This window comes from Scedosporium apiospermum (assembly GCF_000732125.1).
Source record: "Scedosporium apiospermum strain IHEM 14462 chromosome Unknown SEQ_SAPIO_0096, whole genome shotgun sequence".
NCBI classification, from domain to species: domain Eukaryota; kingdom Fungi; phylum Ascomycota; class Sordariomycetes; order Microascales; family Microascaceae; genus Scedosporium; species Scedosporium apiospermum.
The window spans coordinates 365,449-381,797 of NW_015971797.1; the positions used below are offsets into that span (position 1 = coordinate 365,449).

At 50.4% G+C, this 16,349-nt stretch overlaps 2 protein-coding genes across 2 annotated transcripts; one reads left to right on the forward strand and one right to left on the reverse strand.

The window, feature by feature from the left end:
* Nucleotides 1-142: 142 nt before the first annotated feature.
* On the forward strand, nucleotides 143-6,441 carry SAPIO_CDS5063 (Phosphatidylinositol 3; the record flags this gene model as incomplete). Its single annotated transcript, XM_016787461.1, has 7 exons — nucleotides 143-316; nucleotides 414-2,033; nucleotides 2,108-3,804; nucleotides 3,879-4,506; nucleotides 4,609-4,821; nucleotides 4,890-5,177; nucleotides 5,248-6,441. 7 exons carry the CDS (start codon nucleotides 143-145, stop codon nucleotides 6,439-6,441), a joined length of 5,814 nt encoding a protein of 1,937 aa, XP_016642963.1.
* Nucleotides 6,442-6,689: 248 nt separating this feature from the next.
* On the reverse strand, nucleotides 6,690-9,064 carry SAPIO_CDS5064 (uncharacterized protein; the record flags this gene model as incomplete). The annotated part of the gene is made up of 9 exons (XM_016787462.1): nucleotides 6,690-6,792; nucleotides 6,862-6,977; nucleotides 7,039-7,127; nucleotides 7,244-7,390; nucleotides 7,478-7,536; nucleotides 7,600-7,698; nucleotides 7,775-7,888; nucleotides 7,975-8,601; nucleotides 8,688-9,064. 9 exons carry the CDS (start codon nucleotides 9,062-9,064, stop codon nucleotides 6,690-6,692), a joined length of 1,731 nt encoding a protein of 576 aa, XP_016642964.1.
* Nucleotides 9,065-16,349: the final 7,285 nt, after the last annotated feature.

The window sequence follows — 16,349 nt, forward strand, 5'->3', positions numbered from 1 at the left end:
CTCATCCGTTGCTTTGGAAAAGTTTGGGTTGGACTTTGGGGAGAAGCTCCGTTCTTTGCCCTCACCGGTCAGGGACGAACCCCTTAGCCCATCACACGCGTTCGTCTTCCGTTTCCGCGCCCGACTCGGCCCTCTCGATACAATGGGCAGAGATATTCGGCAGCGCGCGCTGCAAAAGCTAGCCTCGCTTTCCGCCGGCAGCTCTCCTTCGTCCTTCGACAGATCTGACTTTGACCGGCTCTGTAAAGCCTGCCATACGGGCCTCAGGAGCCGTGATTATACCAATGGACACCCTGCCGCAACACGTATTCCCATGGTATGATGAACACTCGTAGCCCCCCTTCCCCCCTTTTTGGTTTCCACTATTTCTCGTAGAATAGGCAGTTAGTTTACTAATACTATTGTCTAATAAGACCATTCGAGAGTTTGAAGTCCTGCTAGCCCTGTGTAAAGCTGCACCTAGCATCCGGAATGCCCAAAATGCCCAGCGACTCGTTCATCAACTTGCTCCCTACATACTTGAAGCTCATGCGCATTCGTTCGTCCCTTCGCCGTACTTTCGAAACATTGAACCATCGCCCACGGAGGCCCTCGCTTTCCATACAACGGCTGCTCTCCTAGTGCTGGGGAACAGCTACGAAGATCTCGAAGAGAAGGTGGCGGAGAGTATCTGGGCATTTGTTAATGCTTGCGGAGTCGCCGCTGGGAATGTTGTGTCGCGCCAGGCTGAAGACGTAGAAACGTCGAGCGTCGAGGATGCTATTAGAACTGCGACTATTGCCGTTGCTTTGCTTGGTTTCATGGATGCAGCGTCCGCGCAAGTCGATTTCTGGAGGGCTGGAGGGAGGCTCTCTTTGGTTAAGAGGCTTCGGGATATACTTTCCGAGTCTTTCCTCTTAGCTGTTGAGACCGCCTTCTCGACCTTGAGAAATACACACCCGAATGAACGCCAGCCCAAGGAATGGAGGCATCACCTCCGTCATTACGCCGGAACCGGTCGCCCTCTCGGCGCCATGCTATTGCAACGTAGCTTTTCCTGGTTGGTGGTTTCGGCTACATCTCTCTTGGTTGTCGACGCGAAGAATCTGCGGCAATCTAATGTTCTTGACCTTCTCATTTCTGGTGAAGGTCGGCTAAGACCCATGTCCTCCAAGAGTTCGGAAGCTGACTTTAGATCCGTGGAATGGTACGCCAACCTTGTCGTTGATCAAATGAATTTCCTCGAGGCCTCTGCGGACTTTGACCAGCAGCTCGCCTCATCGTGGCAGCAGAAGATGGCTTTCGCTGTAAAGGCGGCATCTCTCATGGGCTATGTTTGTTGCGCTGCCCTTAATGCCGAAGCCGCCGACGTCGACATCCTCATGTCTTGGTTGGAGGATGTCCTAGTAGACCCTGTTCAGATGGCCGACGAAGCCCTAGCTACGGCTGTATTGAAGAGTCTCACCTTGGTGTGCAGGATTTCGCCCATGCTTGCTTCGACTGTAAGCCGTCTTCTGCCGAGGTTCATCGTCCAATCTGCCTCTAACTCAGCAACTGTTGCGACGGCGTCCAACTGCCTTGCATCTATCTTGCGATTATTGTCCAACGACGCCATCATCACTACTCTGTACACTCTCGGCAACGTACTCAGTCCTGGGTCGAATCGTGCCGTCAATGGTGTCAATGGTACCAATGGCGACTTGTCGACAGACAGTCCGAGCGTGCCCGTTTACGCCGGCCGTCACTCCACTGGTAGTTCCATCTCCCTCCGGCTAGACGGGGAGGAACATACAGCTGTTGCGTATGGCAATGTTGTTCAGGCAATCTGCGGTATAGCCGAAGCGTCTGGGGACGAGAAGATCATAGCCTTGGCCCTTTCGATGCTGCTCCAAAAAATAGGCAAGGTAAATAGCAGTGTCAATGCACAGATTATCACGGGCGCTGCAGCATTGTCCCTAAAGGGCGGTCAACTTGAGTTCCGATCCCTCTTGAAGATGTACACGAGGGTCTGCCGCATTGCTGTTGCTGAAAATAAAGAATCGCTCTTGACCGCAGTAAGCATCGTTCCTGGCCGAGGTTCATTCCCTTGTGTCTTATCTTTTCTTCCCTTCCGCTAACGACATGAAAGGTTATGAAAGCCCGCTGCTACATATCGGCCAACCTTCGACCCGACTCTCCCCTCTTCGATACTTACTGGGAGCACCTCCTCGACTCCATTATTTCTGTGGGAGATGTCCACCAATCCAGCCCCACCAAGGACTCTGATGTGCAGCTAGCCGCTCACGACATTGCCCAGCTCCTTCGGCCTTTGGCTGTTTTCATGGCTTCAAATGACATGTCGGTCGATGCCATCACCGAGGATGAATCTCACTCCATGCTTCGTGATGCTTGGTTCAATATTGTTGTCCACGGGTTCCTTCCTTCAAGCGAATTAGGAGAAAAGTGGATCAACGAACTGCGCATAATGGCTGTGCACTCGCCTCCTCTTGTTGCCGAGCAGCGAGGGGAACAGGTGGAGAGTGATATTGAACTCAATACTGTTCTTCGTAGAGGGATGTCCTCTGAACGTGAGGCAATGCAAAAGAAACATCTTTGCGAGCTCTTGCCCTCAAGATCATCCGATATCCGCAGCTTGAGCTATCGAAAGGTAATCTTTTTGCAGGCTGCCTACCTGGTTGAAAGTCTCCGTGCCGATGCTGGGGATTGCACTAAGGCGCTCTCCTACTTCCTCGAGCCTAGCATGCGCGGGGGTGCAGTGAGCAGCACGATGGAGGCACTTGCTGCTGCCGTTGTTGATAAGTATCTCGACAAGACAATGGCTGGAAAGGATACCGCATTCACCTCTCAGTATGTCGCACTGCAATTGGCTTCGATATTCTGCAGTTGCTGTCACCGGATCGAGCGTGTCCAGCAAGCAGCGTTGGCTTGTGCCGACCGAATTTTGCGCGATGTGCCATCTGCTCTTTGCCACAGGTCGTCTCTCTTCGCGCTTCTCGAACTGTTGACGCTCATGTGGACGAGCTGCCTCGAGGAAGAAACCGATTTATATGAACCTCAGTCAACATTCACCTCGCGTCTTGGCAATGTCACGGTCGAGCTTTCCCATGACTACGATTATCGAAGGCGCACTCTCAATATTATTACCTACAAAGCCAAGGCTTGGGTCTCTGCCGCTATTAACCTCGCCCCTCTCGATGTCAAGGGCCTTTTGCAAACGTACCTCTCCGAATACTACGATGAGGGTGCATACGGCCACACTTCCTTCGGAAGATCGTTCGCCGTGGAGCTTGGTTCTTTCATCCCCGCCACGGACCACCGACTACAGTCCATTGAGCCAAACGGAAGCTACAAGGTCAATGCTGCATCGGATTTCATCGCCCAGTACACGACCCGCCAAGAATATCGATATGGCGAGACGTTGCCGGACCGAGGCATGGAGTTAATGAGCTTTATGCATATCAACAGGCGAACTTCGTTTGCGCAGTCACTCTCTCATGAAAGTGCCAATGCTGCGACGGCCTTAGCCCACGTCGAGGCTCGCCTTCTTAGCAAGAAAGGGACCCCGCTGGAAGAGGTCCGGGCTATCCTACGCAGAGCTGCTGCTCTTCTTTGCCGAAGCACGCGTGACGAATCTGCCGTTGTTCACTACCTTGTCTCCATTCCGTTTGCCATGTTTACCAAACAGTCAATCAAGCTAGGCGCCTCGCTGTGGTTGGGGGTTATTAATGAGAACCCACGCCTGGAACCCCGGCTTCTCGCCGAGATTGCCCAACAGTGGGAGCTTACCATTCAGCGCCGCCTCGGCTTATTTAGTATAGCATTGAGGTGAGTCTACACGCCGATTTCCAGTTGTTTCTAACTACTGTCGGTTGATAAGTGCTAAGAAGCCGGTTTCACAGTCATCCCGATCCCTTCACTGTGAAAAAGGAGTTTAGCCCAAGCGATCTCGAAGCTGTCGCTAAACGGAAACAGCTCGTGCACAACCTCCTATCCCCCCATGCATGGCTGATCCTGTTCCTTGGGAGCCACTTCAATGCCACACATTTGGGTAGCCCAAATGTCCAGAAGATCTTTCTCCGTCTCATCGACGTCACTCTTGATGCCGTCCAGGCCTCGACCCCCCATCCACTGGCTCGCAAAATTCGCCTTGAGATTTTGCTTCTTGGCCTACGAGTCCTCCGTGCTTGTACGAACATGGGCGCGATTGCCGAGTGGCGTCTCAAAGATAAGATTTTATCCGCAGGCCTGAGCTGGTTCAAGCTATCGCCGCGATACTCGTTCGGAAATAATATGCTCCAGGTCAAGACGGAACTGCGACTTCTCACCGACGTCCTCAGTGCGCTTAAGCTTGTTTCATATATTGGTGCTCATGCCGTTGGCAGCATCAAGTCCCTGCAAGCAAAGGAGCAACTTCTTACCGTCCTCCTCGAGAATGAGCAGGCGCGGTTGGGCGTCTGGTTGGACCCAATAAACGAGGCCGCCAGATCCCAGTCCTTCGGGACTAGCATGTCCAAGGGCGCGCTCGAGGTTTGTCTCTTCATATTTGCGAGTTCTTTTTTTTAACGAGTTTTTATTATTATTATTTTATTCTTTCTCCCCTTGAGCCGACTAACATTGGCGTTCGCTCAGTCCGCATTATTACAACTCGTCCGCACCGCTTGGATGGAAGGCCCCTCAATCGCAATCGAGCTTTCCACACGATTCCCATTCCCTAGACTTCAGACCCAGATCAGATGGCTTCTACTTAATGTACCGTCCCGGGCGATCGATGAGCCTGAAGCGCTCCCGATCATTCTAGGTGGTGGCCTCCTCCCTGACGATGTAACCTTCCTTCAGCTCAAGGTATGCACTCAACCTACATCTTTTTCGCTGGGAGCTGGGTCTCGATCGCTAATTCACGTACGCAACAGCACCTCCTGTATTGGGCACCCGTAAATCCAGTCACTGCAATCACATTATTCATGCCGAGCTACCAGAACCACCCTTTCATTATCCAGTACGCCATGCGGGCGCTGGAGTCTCACTCTGTTGATGTGACGTTCTTCTATGTCCCTCAGATCGTCCAGACTCTCCGATACGATGCCTTGGGATATGTGGAACGCTTTATTCTCGAGACCGCACAGTTTTCTCAGCTCTTCGCTCACCAAATAATCTGGAATATGAAAGCTAATTCCTACAAGGATGACGATGCACAGATTGTAAGTCGATTTCACCTCATTCTCTTTCTGCCCTTTCTCCTTGAGCCGATACTTACCAACTCCACAATAGGAGGACGCTATCAAGCCAACGCTGGATAGTGTAATGAAGAAAATGGTGACGAGCTTTAGCCCGACCGACCGGAACTTCTATGAGCGAGAGTTTTCCTTCTTCGACGAAGTGACGGGTATCTCTGGGAAACTGAAGCCTCTTATTAAGAAGTCGAAGCCAGAGAAGAAGCTGAAAATCGAGGAAGAGCTCCGCAAAATCAAGGTTGAGGTTGGAGTATACCTTCCTAGTAATCCAGACGGTGTCGTCATCGGCATCGATCGCAAGTCAGGAAAGCCCCTCCAGAGTCACGCAAAGGCGCCCTATCTTGCCACTTTCAGGATCAAGAAGAGTAGGACTACTGCTGATGAGTCGCCTGAACTAATCGACGATGCTGGTAAGAAATCTCAAGAGCCCGAAGAAACCTCGATTGAAGTGTGGCAATCGGCCATTTTCAAAGTGGGCGATGACTGTCGCCAGGACGTCCTCGCCCTGCAAATGATTGCGGCTTTCCGGGGCATCTTCCATACCGTTGGCCTGGACGTGTATGTATTCCCTTACCGAGTCACGGCTACAGCACCAGGCTGTGGCGTCATCGACGTGCTCCCGAATTCGATTTCCCGAGACATGCTTGGCCGTGAGGCCGTCAACGGGCTCTACGATTACTTCATTTCCAAATACGGCAACGAAGACTCTCTTCGGTTCCAAAAGGCCCGCAACAATTTCGTCAAGAGTATGGCTGCGTACTCCGTCATCTCGTTCCTCCTCCAGTTCAAAGACAGACACAACGGGAACATCATGATTGACGATGCCGGCCATATCATCCACATCGATTTTGGCTTCTGTTTCGATATTGCTCCCGGTGGCATCCGTTTCGAGCGCGCCCCCTTCAAACTCACAACCGAAATGGTGGCCGTCATGGGCGGAAACACCGAGCATCAATCTTTCAAGTGGTTCGAGGAGCTCTGCGTTAAAGCGTTCCTCGCCAGCCGGCAGTACTGCGAGAAGCTCGCCCAGATCGTCCTCTTGATGATGGACAGCGGCCTTCCCTGCTTCAAGCCGGAGAGCGTGAAGCACTTTAGGGAGAGGTTCGTCTTAGAGAAGTCGGAGAGGGAGGCGGCGGATTTTATGAAGGATCTTATCAGGAAGAGCTATGCGAGCTACTCCACAAGCATGTATGATCAGTTCCAGCTTTTGACGAACGGCATTCCGTACTAATTCGCGGGTGTGCCTTCGTCGGCAACGCGCCCCGGCCGCTTGTTCATAATTGTACTGGGAGGAGGTACTCGCCGAACTCGATTCGTGGATTGTTCGAGGGCCACCGTCGTGAGCCATGATTATCTATTTTTACACTATTTTAACTTTCTACTATATCTAATTTACACTCTCTCTTTGGGTCTGTCCAATTCATTTATCTTTCTTACAGCTTTTCGCTTCAATGCCACCCGCCGACCAACTGCTCAGTTTCACTGAGACACATGCGTCGGGACATTGTAACTGTCGTAGTCGACATGAACGAATGCCCGGTCTACAATAGGAACACTCTCGAGGAAATACGTCAGGACCTCGCTAAAGAAGGTGTATTAGTCCGCGGAACACACTCAACAGAATCCAAGTCGAGTAGAAACGGAATCTTACCTTAGATCGTGACTATCCTTGAGTGGCGTATTCGCCTCGAGAATAATGTCGACCTTTATAGCGCACCATTCGTCAGTATATCTCTCCCTCCGCACGTTGACGGACCACGAGGAGGACTCGCTCCATGTTAGAGGAGCAAGAGCCGGCATATCGAGAGAAAGGCACAGCAAAACAAACCTCTACGAACAATCTATCGCCGGCATGGTAGGCTCTTAGATTCTGGATCTGCTTTATCGCGGTGGCAAACCTCATGGTAAGATAGAGAACTAACGTCATATGGCCCTCTTAGTTAGCAGCTAGCATTGGGGGCAACCTTGGCACACGCTTTTTCTCATTCTTCTTCATTTTACAAGGGCAGATAAGACATTGGCAGTTAACTTACGAATGTTACGCTCATCCGGCTGGGCCGAGAAACCCGTCAGGTTGCGCATGTGGTGCATGGACGTAATAGTCCAGGTGGCCATGACAACCAGGGAGAGAACAAGACCACCAAAGGAATCGAGCCACCATATTCGGGCGTAGAAACCGACTGAGAAGTTGTTTAGCAAGCAATGCGCCTGCGGGAAACAGGGCGGGAAAAGAACAAGCAAGTCGTATTGGAGGACGGAGGACTAACCGATAGGGAAGAGGATCGACCCCGTGTTGAATATTACATCGGTTAACGCGTCGTCGGCTCTAGCAGCTTGTTAGTTAAAACGACACATTATAGACACAACGAAACAACTCGGGGAGACTTACAGAGCGCGGACGCTGGAGTTCTTGATGACACGGCACCACAGCCAGACAGCCCCCTTTATGACTACGGTGCTAAGCATGACGAGGAGGGCAGGAAGTCCCCTATAGAGGGGGCGAAGTTAGCAGGGCAGAGCAGAAGGTAGGTCGGTCGATGATCGCCAGCAACAGGGGGGCTTACAGCTCAAGGATTTCATGGTTGGATGATAGTAGCCGTTGGATGGACTCCAACGCCACCTGAGTAAAACAAGTGACCATGATGACGGAAAAGACTAAGACCCCCACGGGTTCCAACCTGCAAACTATATCAGCACCGGACGTGGCATGGGACAGAGCAGGATCGGGACGTGTCGCAGGAAAAGGGTATGTTTTGTCGCTTACTTGCGCCTTCCAACGGGGTACCGAAACTGGTCGGTCTGACTTGCAGAGATTAGACTAGTCGTCGTCCATACAATGGCGGTGCTCAAGAAATCCAGAACCGCATCGACCAAGCTCGCCAAGACAGACATGGAAGGAACCGACGCGACAACGATGACCTTAGCAACTAGCAGAATAACGTTGGCGATGGTGTTGACGTAGAGTGCAATGGAGACTATGGGATCGTCATGATCTAGTTCGGCGTCCTCCAGCCACGGAGCGTAGGGCTTTACGGGGTTGGATTCGGCTCCGGCTTCCTCCTCATCCCGGGCTAGGAGGGGGGTAGTTTCAGAAACGCGAAGGATATCTTTCGCCGTTCGCTTCACGGGCTTCTTTTTACCAGGCTGGCTCGTCACACCGTCTGGAGGAGATTCCGAAGTTCCTTCATGACTGGACATTACGGCTGTTGACGAGTGAGTGGAGGAAGCTTCCTCGTGAATAGTCTGGGGCACTTCAACTGTGCGGAAGGCGGAGGCATCCAAACGCGCAGAATACTCATTCAGCAGCTCATGGCGAATGGATGAGTCTAGTAACGCGTCGATGTACATATACTGACGTATCAGGTCATTCACACGCTCATAGTACTTGCGTCTTGACAGACGCCAGGTAATGTCAGCTCAACGGCGCATCGCAAGTTTAGCTGGAACGACGGGGAAGGTGGCCGGCGGTTCACTTACATGGGCTTGCGCAGAGTTTTGAGCTCGGCTTCGGATTTCCAGTACTTGCTCCACTGATACTTGCTGCTTTCCTTTCCGAGGAGCATCATGCTCCTCATCTGCGGATCGGCGAGGATCTGGGAGACGCGCCGCTCTTCGGCCAGGTGTCGGCGGCGATCCTCGGGGGATTCTGCGGGCCAAGGACTCCGGGGAAGGGGGGGAATATCTTCATCGTCGGGGCCCATGCTCCATGACATTCGACGAAAAGAGCCGGCGAGGGATGCGGCGGAATTGGCCCTCATCAGCGAGCGATAGGGGGGTTCATCTGGCTCGAATATTTGAGGAGGATGATGCAGCACATGGCTCGCACTGAGGTCTGGAGAGGATGGTACTGCCATGGTGATCCTGGCAAGCCGCGGCTGCTGCCACAAGCTCCGCGGATAATACCAGCTTCGTTCGTGAACTTGCTCGAAATCTCAGCCTCACGATACAAGACTTGAAGACACAGACAGCCCTTTTAGACCTTCCCTTCTGCAGAACCGCCTTGATTTAAGTGAATAACATATCTAAAGATTTAAAAAGACAAGAGAAAGGAAGGGAGGAGAAATGACAGCAGATGTAGAAAAGAAGAAAAAAATGCACGCAGAGGCGAGATTCTCAAGAACACAGGGTCTACTCAGTACAGACTTTGTAGGAATAACGTCGCCTCACCGATTTTTAGCGTGTTTCTGTCAAGTGGAGGAATCCTGTGAGAACGCCCAAGCACGAAGTCAATTCCTACGCAGGATTATATGGTCGATGGAGAGATCAAGTGACCCTGGGGGGCAAACAAGATCAAAATTCTGTCCATCTTTTTGGCGATAAAGTTTTGCAATTCCGTTTCATCAACGAAACCCATTTGCTTTACGGTGACTATCCACTTTCTGCGCTCTTGCATCCACTTGCATGTTGCAAAACACACCTCGTGGCAAGGAGCTCGGGACATACGGCACACTTTACAAAAGCGGTGATAAACTACACTACTTCGTAAACTACATCGATGATGTCGAATGTCGAATGTCGAACGCACCCAGACGCGGCATGCTCTGTTGGACTTGGGGAATTAATTGGTCGATTCGAAGAATGTAACGCCACACTATATATATCTGTCAATTGATGTAGAGGCGCAACTCACAGAATCCTGGTGGATGAACCAATATTACTCGTATGCGTACATAGCTTGTACGAAGTAATTTAGTATGCGTACGAAGGACGCTACAAAAAGTTATGTCTTGAAACTCTCCTCCCTATAAACACATATTTCCTTTTAATTACATATACCATTCCAAGTAATTGAATAATGTACTTTTAAATTCCATTTCAAACTCACACCTTTGACCTTTTTTTTCCTCCTTAAAAAATAACATCAACTATTTTTCACATTTTCGAAGATACTACACAGCTCAAATACAGATCTGGCCACAAGCTCTTATTTACCTGATTTGAACGTAATTAAGTACGCACGCATCAGCTGGGTGAAATGAAAAGCCTGTGTCTGAGGGCTAATGTGGTAAAGGGTAGATGGATACTTGGAAGGGATTGAGAGGATACTTTATCACGTGCAACAATTATTAAGTTAAAGGGTAGTAATGAGGGGTAAAAATATTTAAAGGAGGGCGAAGATACTGTTTAATATAATTTTATTTAATTACTGAAGTTATTTAATTATTATGTAATGTAAGTCAAGACATAACTTTTTGTAGCGTCCTTCGTACTCCGTATCTCGATAGAAAATATTCTCGATGCTAGTCATCACGACTCCCTGTACTCCGTACGGGCCGGGCGCAAAGAGTACGAGGCAATATTACCCAAAGCTTCCTCGATCGTCAGTCCGGGCGGCTAGTGTTTGGCGCTCAGCTCTGAACGTAATAGGATGTGCTGCTCGGTCGATCCCTAGATTCTCAGCTGGGACGTCGAAGAGGGCCCTGGTTGGGAAGCAATTGAAGCTCTTTCCGGGTGTACTACGAAGTACTGTTACTGCTGTGTACTGCTCGTGGCGCCTGTGGTGGTCTGCCAATACACAGGCATACAGCGATAGAGTGTACCGGTACCCGCACGCCTTGGCTGGTGGAGAATGACGATTTGCTTCCTTCGAGATAAAACGAGAGGACGGCGCCACCGCGTGGGTGGGTACGGAGTATATCAAATATCAAATCTAAGAAGTAAACAAGTCAGGGTGGTGTACAAGACGGTTACAATTCCTACTGGCCATACGAAGTACTTTGCAGTTAGAACCAGGGGGCACTGTCCATATTCATGAACGCCAAGATGGCCATTTCCTTTTCATGGAGAGGGAACCCATCCTTCGGCGTCACTAGCAGCTTCGCTTGACCAAACTGGTAATACACCACTGCGTGTATTTTATATCGAAGTATTATTCAGGCTCTGGCCCTGGCTTGGCCGTCAATGTACGGAGTACAAGGGAGCCTTCTCCGTATTAGCGACTTTTCCACTAAAATAGTGGAGTACGAAAAGGTACCAAGGTACCTGTGTACTATGCTGCAGATCGGATCGAAATGGACAGACCTGGTTCAATGTTGTTGTTGATCTCCACATCTGTGCGGATCCATTGAATTGTCTCCCAAACGAAGGAGAAGTACCTCGTAGTGTATGTAACTATCGAGGTATGCATCACAACTTGCCAGAACTTGTCAGGACAATATGCTCTCATCAGGATGTCTCTTGTCAGGGCTGCTTACAGAACTAAAACACGCACGGAAATCTCACACTTAATTGGCAACGCCCGTGGACACATGGGCTGCATGTGATAGACGACAGTAAATAGTCTCCGTAAACGCCTCCTGAAGAAAACGCGACTTGACCCCATCGTGGAACCCGATCACCCCCTTGCTCTCTCCGTGGGACATCAAGCTTGTGCGGCAACATCTTACCCATCGCGCTTCACTCCGCTCATCTCGTCCTTCGTTCAAGTACGTGTCGGACGATGTTTGTTGACTCGGGGGCGAGAGTTGCGGCGGGATGTGCGAACTCCGGACGTCCATGCGGTATGAAAGGAGGACAAGAGAAGCTGTCGTGCGTTGTGGGTGTAGTATACGAAACGCGTCGTGTTGTTCACGTTTTCTCCACAAAGTGCCCTCGTTTCCCCGTCCTTGGTTTCACGGCTTCCTCCACTACGAACCCCGCCTGCATGGGTACTGCACGAAGATCTCTGAATCAAACCGGGTCTCCTTGGCTAGACATCTGTAGATGTATTATCCAAGGAGGCCGCGTTAGTCCGGAGAGGCGCCCACGATGAGAAAGGTCGACCCGCCGTCAATGGACGTCGGCTTTCTCCAACTTTGAGCCCCACAGACTCTCTTTCTCTCTGTAAAAGAGAAAATCATGGCGACACATCCCCGGAGCTCTTAAGAGGCCGGCCATCAGGGGGAGGACGCGCCATTATCCAACGTCTTTCAAGGCTGAAAGCTACATTCCCAAGCCGTCATTTAAGGGTGAGAAGCTGCAAAGGCCATTCATCCGCCTAGAGAGTAGAAGGGCCAATCACTTCTATATAAGTTTATCTTCCACCTTGGAGTGTCTGTATCGGTCAACTTAACGCCGCTCTTTGTGGGGTTCTGGATTGAGATCGAACATCAATAGAGGCAGCGTCGCATTTGGGACGGGACCTCGTCGCAAGAATAGATCGCAAACTTCTTCTACTTGCGGAGGCGTTTTCGAAATTGGAATCATAATGTCTTGGACAATGACATGGTCCAGTACAATGGAGTGGTCCTGCGAACATCGATCAAAACATCTTGTGCTACCTTCTTCAGTCTGATTAAGCATTAAGATGCATATTTGAATGGAACGAATTGTGTCTGTTCGAACAAGTACAGAGTACTTCGTACTTCGCAGAATTAAAGAGTCCAATGATACGAAGTACAATACATTCAATTACAAGTACTTGACGCCTGAGTTTGAGTACGAGAACACTGAATGCGTTTGACCTCGTATTTGCTGATTAACTTTGTGTTGACTCAGCCGCTCCTTCGTACTTCATACTTCGTCCTTCGCTTCGTCGCTCTGCTTGATCTGCTTTGCCCCCATGAGATGAGCTAGAACTGCTTCCTTGCCCTTGTCTGCGGCGTCCCCAGCGGAGCCCAGAACCGTGCTAATATCCTCGTCTCCTATTCGTTGATAGGAGTCTGCTCCAGCTTTGGCGAGAGGCAGGATACTCCGTAGTTTATATGTCCACTCTTCTCATGAAGTACCCGGAGGACCACAATCAAGGGTAAGGGTGGCATCTCAGGTCCTCAGCATCGTTCATTCGTCATGCATCTTGACAGCTGCCCCTAATGATGCTATGTACATATACAATGCGCAATGTCTCTTGGGCATATTCTTGGACTGTTCGCACTTCATACTACATGTTTCATCCAGTCCGTGTGGATAGCAAACGGTAATAGAATAAATGCGCTGGGTGAAGAGTTTGAAAAACGAAAATCTACGGTGACAGAGAAGGCGAAATCCCCCTGTACCTGGTGGCGCGAGATACGAAGCAGGAGCACAGTTTCTCGACAATACCAGACAGTAGATTAAGAATGAGGTTGACTTAGAGTCGTGTCAACGTTCGAGAGGAAAGGATTGTCGTCCAACAGCAAACTCTAGTTGGACTGCTCAATGGGCATCCGTTTGGTGATCAGTCGCTTTTCATATAGTTTGTAATACCAGCATCAAGCTCCAGACCACCATGTACGAAGAAGACTTAGTTTCGAGAAAACCCTTGGTGTTCTCCTTTCTTAGCACAATGCCTGCGTTAAAAATTACGAGTACTTCGTAGTGTACGAAGCACGACGAAGTAGTACGCTAATAGTTTTCGAGGTTGGCTAACATCAACCTATGAAGTACCGCAGCCAGGTATGAACACTACCGAGTACTTCGCCGGTCAGGTCGTAGAGTGCACTTCGTACATTACACCACGCACGCAAGAACGTGGGCGAAGGCATCAGCTCTCTAAATCGTACTTGGGCAAGTAGACACCATTCATTGAATTACACGACATGGTGTACAAAGCCAGCGGCATCCACGACTTGTACTCCGTACGAAGTTCAAAAGAGAGTCAATGGGAACGACCAGGACCTCTAGAGGCCACCCCACCCACTACTTCGGACTTAATGATGCAAACACAATGAAAGATGCAGGCGAGGCGAGCCAGCCACCAAAACAGAGACATTTCACCACAGCCTGGCGAGCCTCTCCTCTGAGTAATGTATGGATCCATTGATAAACTCTATCCTCGGTCATCGAATACCATCAACCTTTATTTTAAACTCCTTCGTTCTCTTAATTTCACTTCACAAAGGTCACACAGGCCGTGGCAAGGAGACTTGGAAATACCTCGCTTCCACAAGCACAAGTATTACTTGCTGACCACAAGATCATGTCGATATTGCATGCATCAAATCAATCAATCCATAAAGCCCATTTACGAAGTTACAAAGTACGTGCATGCAATCCGGGTTTCCTCGAGCAATATTGGCCTCCGGGGAGATACGCCAAATGGCTAAATTCAACCTGGTTCCGTCCAGGTCCGCCACGATGGTCGCTCTTGTGTCAAGTTTCTTCTTGAACTTTGGACGAAGTATTAAATAGTCCGAAAAAATAAAACCTGGCCAGCGAGCTCTAACATAGTGCTCCATCGCTGCGGCCTGTCAATTCCGAACCCACAATCCTACTGAGTATGTATTATGTGGCCATTGATTCTTCCTGTGAGGGTTGTGAGTTAGATACCACAGTGTACGCGTATCATTTGGAGTGTACCTCAGTACACAATCAATCTCTTTCCATGACGAGACGGCGCAGGACCCAACAGTGAATAATCAGATGTGACGTGGAGACTTCCAGACGAAGAATCGAGTGGCTCATGCGAGTCAAAGGAGCAATTGAGCCAGGTTGTAGGCGAGGCTAATTATTACTTCGTAATCTACTTGTACGACGCAACGACATACACGTCCTCCCGCGAAAATGCCCCGTTAGACACATACTTCGTCTTTTGTCTATCGCCTCATCATTAAATGGACGCTTGCTCGATCGAATATTACTGTATCGGGTTATACCACCAGGCCTCACTAGCTCCGATGTGCTCCACCGCCTTTCCTGCTCCAAGGTCCAGTCTTGTCATTTCAAGTCAGTTCTCCGAAGCAATGCCCAATGTCCGTCCTCGTTTCTCTTCTCCTATTGAATCAATACTTTCGGACTTTGTACTTGTAGCAATATACCTCACTGCTGAGGAAGCCGCCAGGCCTGTGATTCCGCCAACACACACCCCTAATCCTCATCCCGCAGAGGACACGCCCTTGAAAAATCGGCATATCCACTCCTCCTTCCCACCTCGCCAGACTTGAAATTCCAGCTCCTTTCTTCCTCCTCACAATAATAATAATAATAATACCCACACACCACACATTTGATCACACATCACATCACGCATCTTTCATTGTTGTTGCGGCTGCGACATGTCTGACTGAACTTTTCTCGACATTGTCGGTCATCGAAATGCCTCGATGTCCCCCTAACTATCTACTCTTCCTCCAGCAACATTGACTTTACCAAGTCCGCAACCGGTCGATCCGCCCATTCGAATTTCACAGATCGCAGCGAATAGTGCCTTAATCCCCCCACCCCCCTTTGACAAGTAATATTGGTTGGCGGTCCCGCCCTCCCGTGGCCCTCGCTCTACCTTCCCTGCAGTTACCGCCGCCGATTTTCCCTTGCAAACTCGCTGTCTGTATTTCTCTCGTTGGCCCGTCGTTCACTTCCTGTGCTTTATCGATCGTCGGTCCGCTGTCTACGTCTCAGCTCGGCCTCTTCGCCTTACCGCTCGTACTGTATTTCGGCCCCTTTGGTTCTTCCGTACATCTGCATCTGCTCTACACGACCTAGATATTCGCGACCTCTCTGCCTTCGCCCCTTCCCCTCCAGATCATACCATCCGAATCATCCGACATATCAGAGTCGCGCTGCTTTCTCCATAATAGTTACTCTCCGCTGCCTTCAACTTGCGCGCAATCCGTCTCCGTAAGTCTCCTTCATCCCGTTTCCTCCGCTCGTCTCCGCCGATTCCAACCCACATTACACCGTGGTGATGAGGAAAGCGTCCTCGCTGAAGAGGGTCTGGAGTTGGGCCAGTCTCCAGAACTTTCTCGCTCAACTAGCGTTGTCTCTCCTGTGAATCAACTACGAATAAATGAGACGTTCTTGTCGCCTGGATGCTCTCGACGAAAGATCTTGAGATTATAAATGCCACTTTCACTTCCCATGTTCGCATTCCGACCCCTGGACCTAACTAGCCTCGGTGTGTGAACTTGGTGGGCAAGCGTTCATGTCCACCTGGTTATGATGACCGTTTGCATTCTCGTGATGCCTGACCTGGGGCATCGCCAGTCTCTACATGCCTTAGACTGACTTTTCTCCGTTCCGCAGCCTTTTCGTTGCCCATTTCGCAGTCGAGCGTGGGAAAGGAGGCGATTTCACCTCGCTGTTTAACCAGGGGAGAGGAAGCTTCCCTACGACCGCACGCCTGCCCCTACCGACACTCCCACGGCGAGCGAACCGATTCCCCCTACCTTATACTACCCACCTTGCGTCCGTCGAGCTGGCGCGGCTGCCCCCTTCTTCCAGCCGAATACATACTCGAGACCGCCC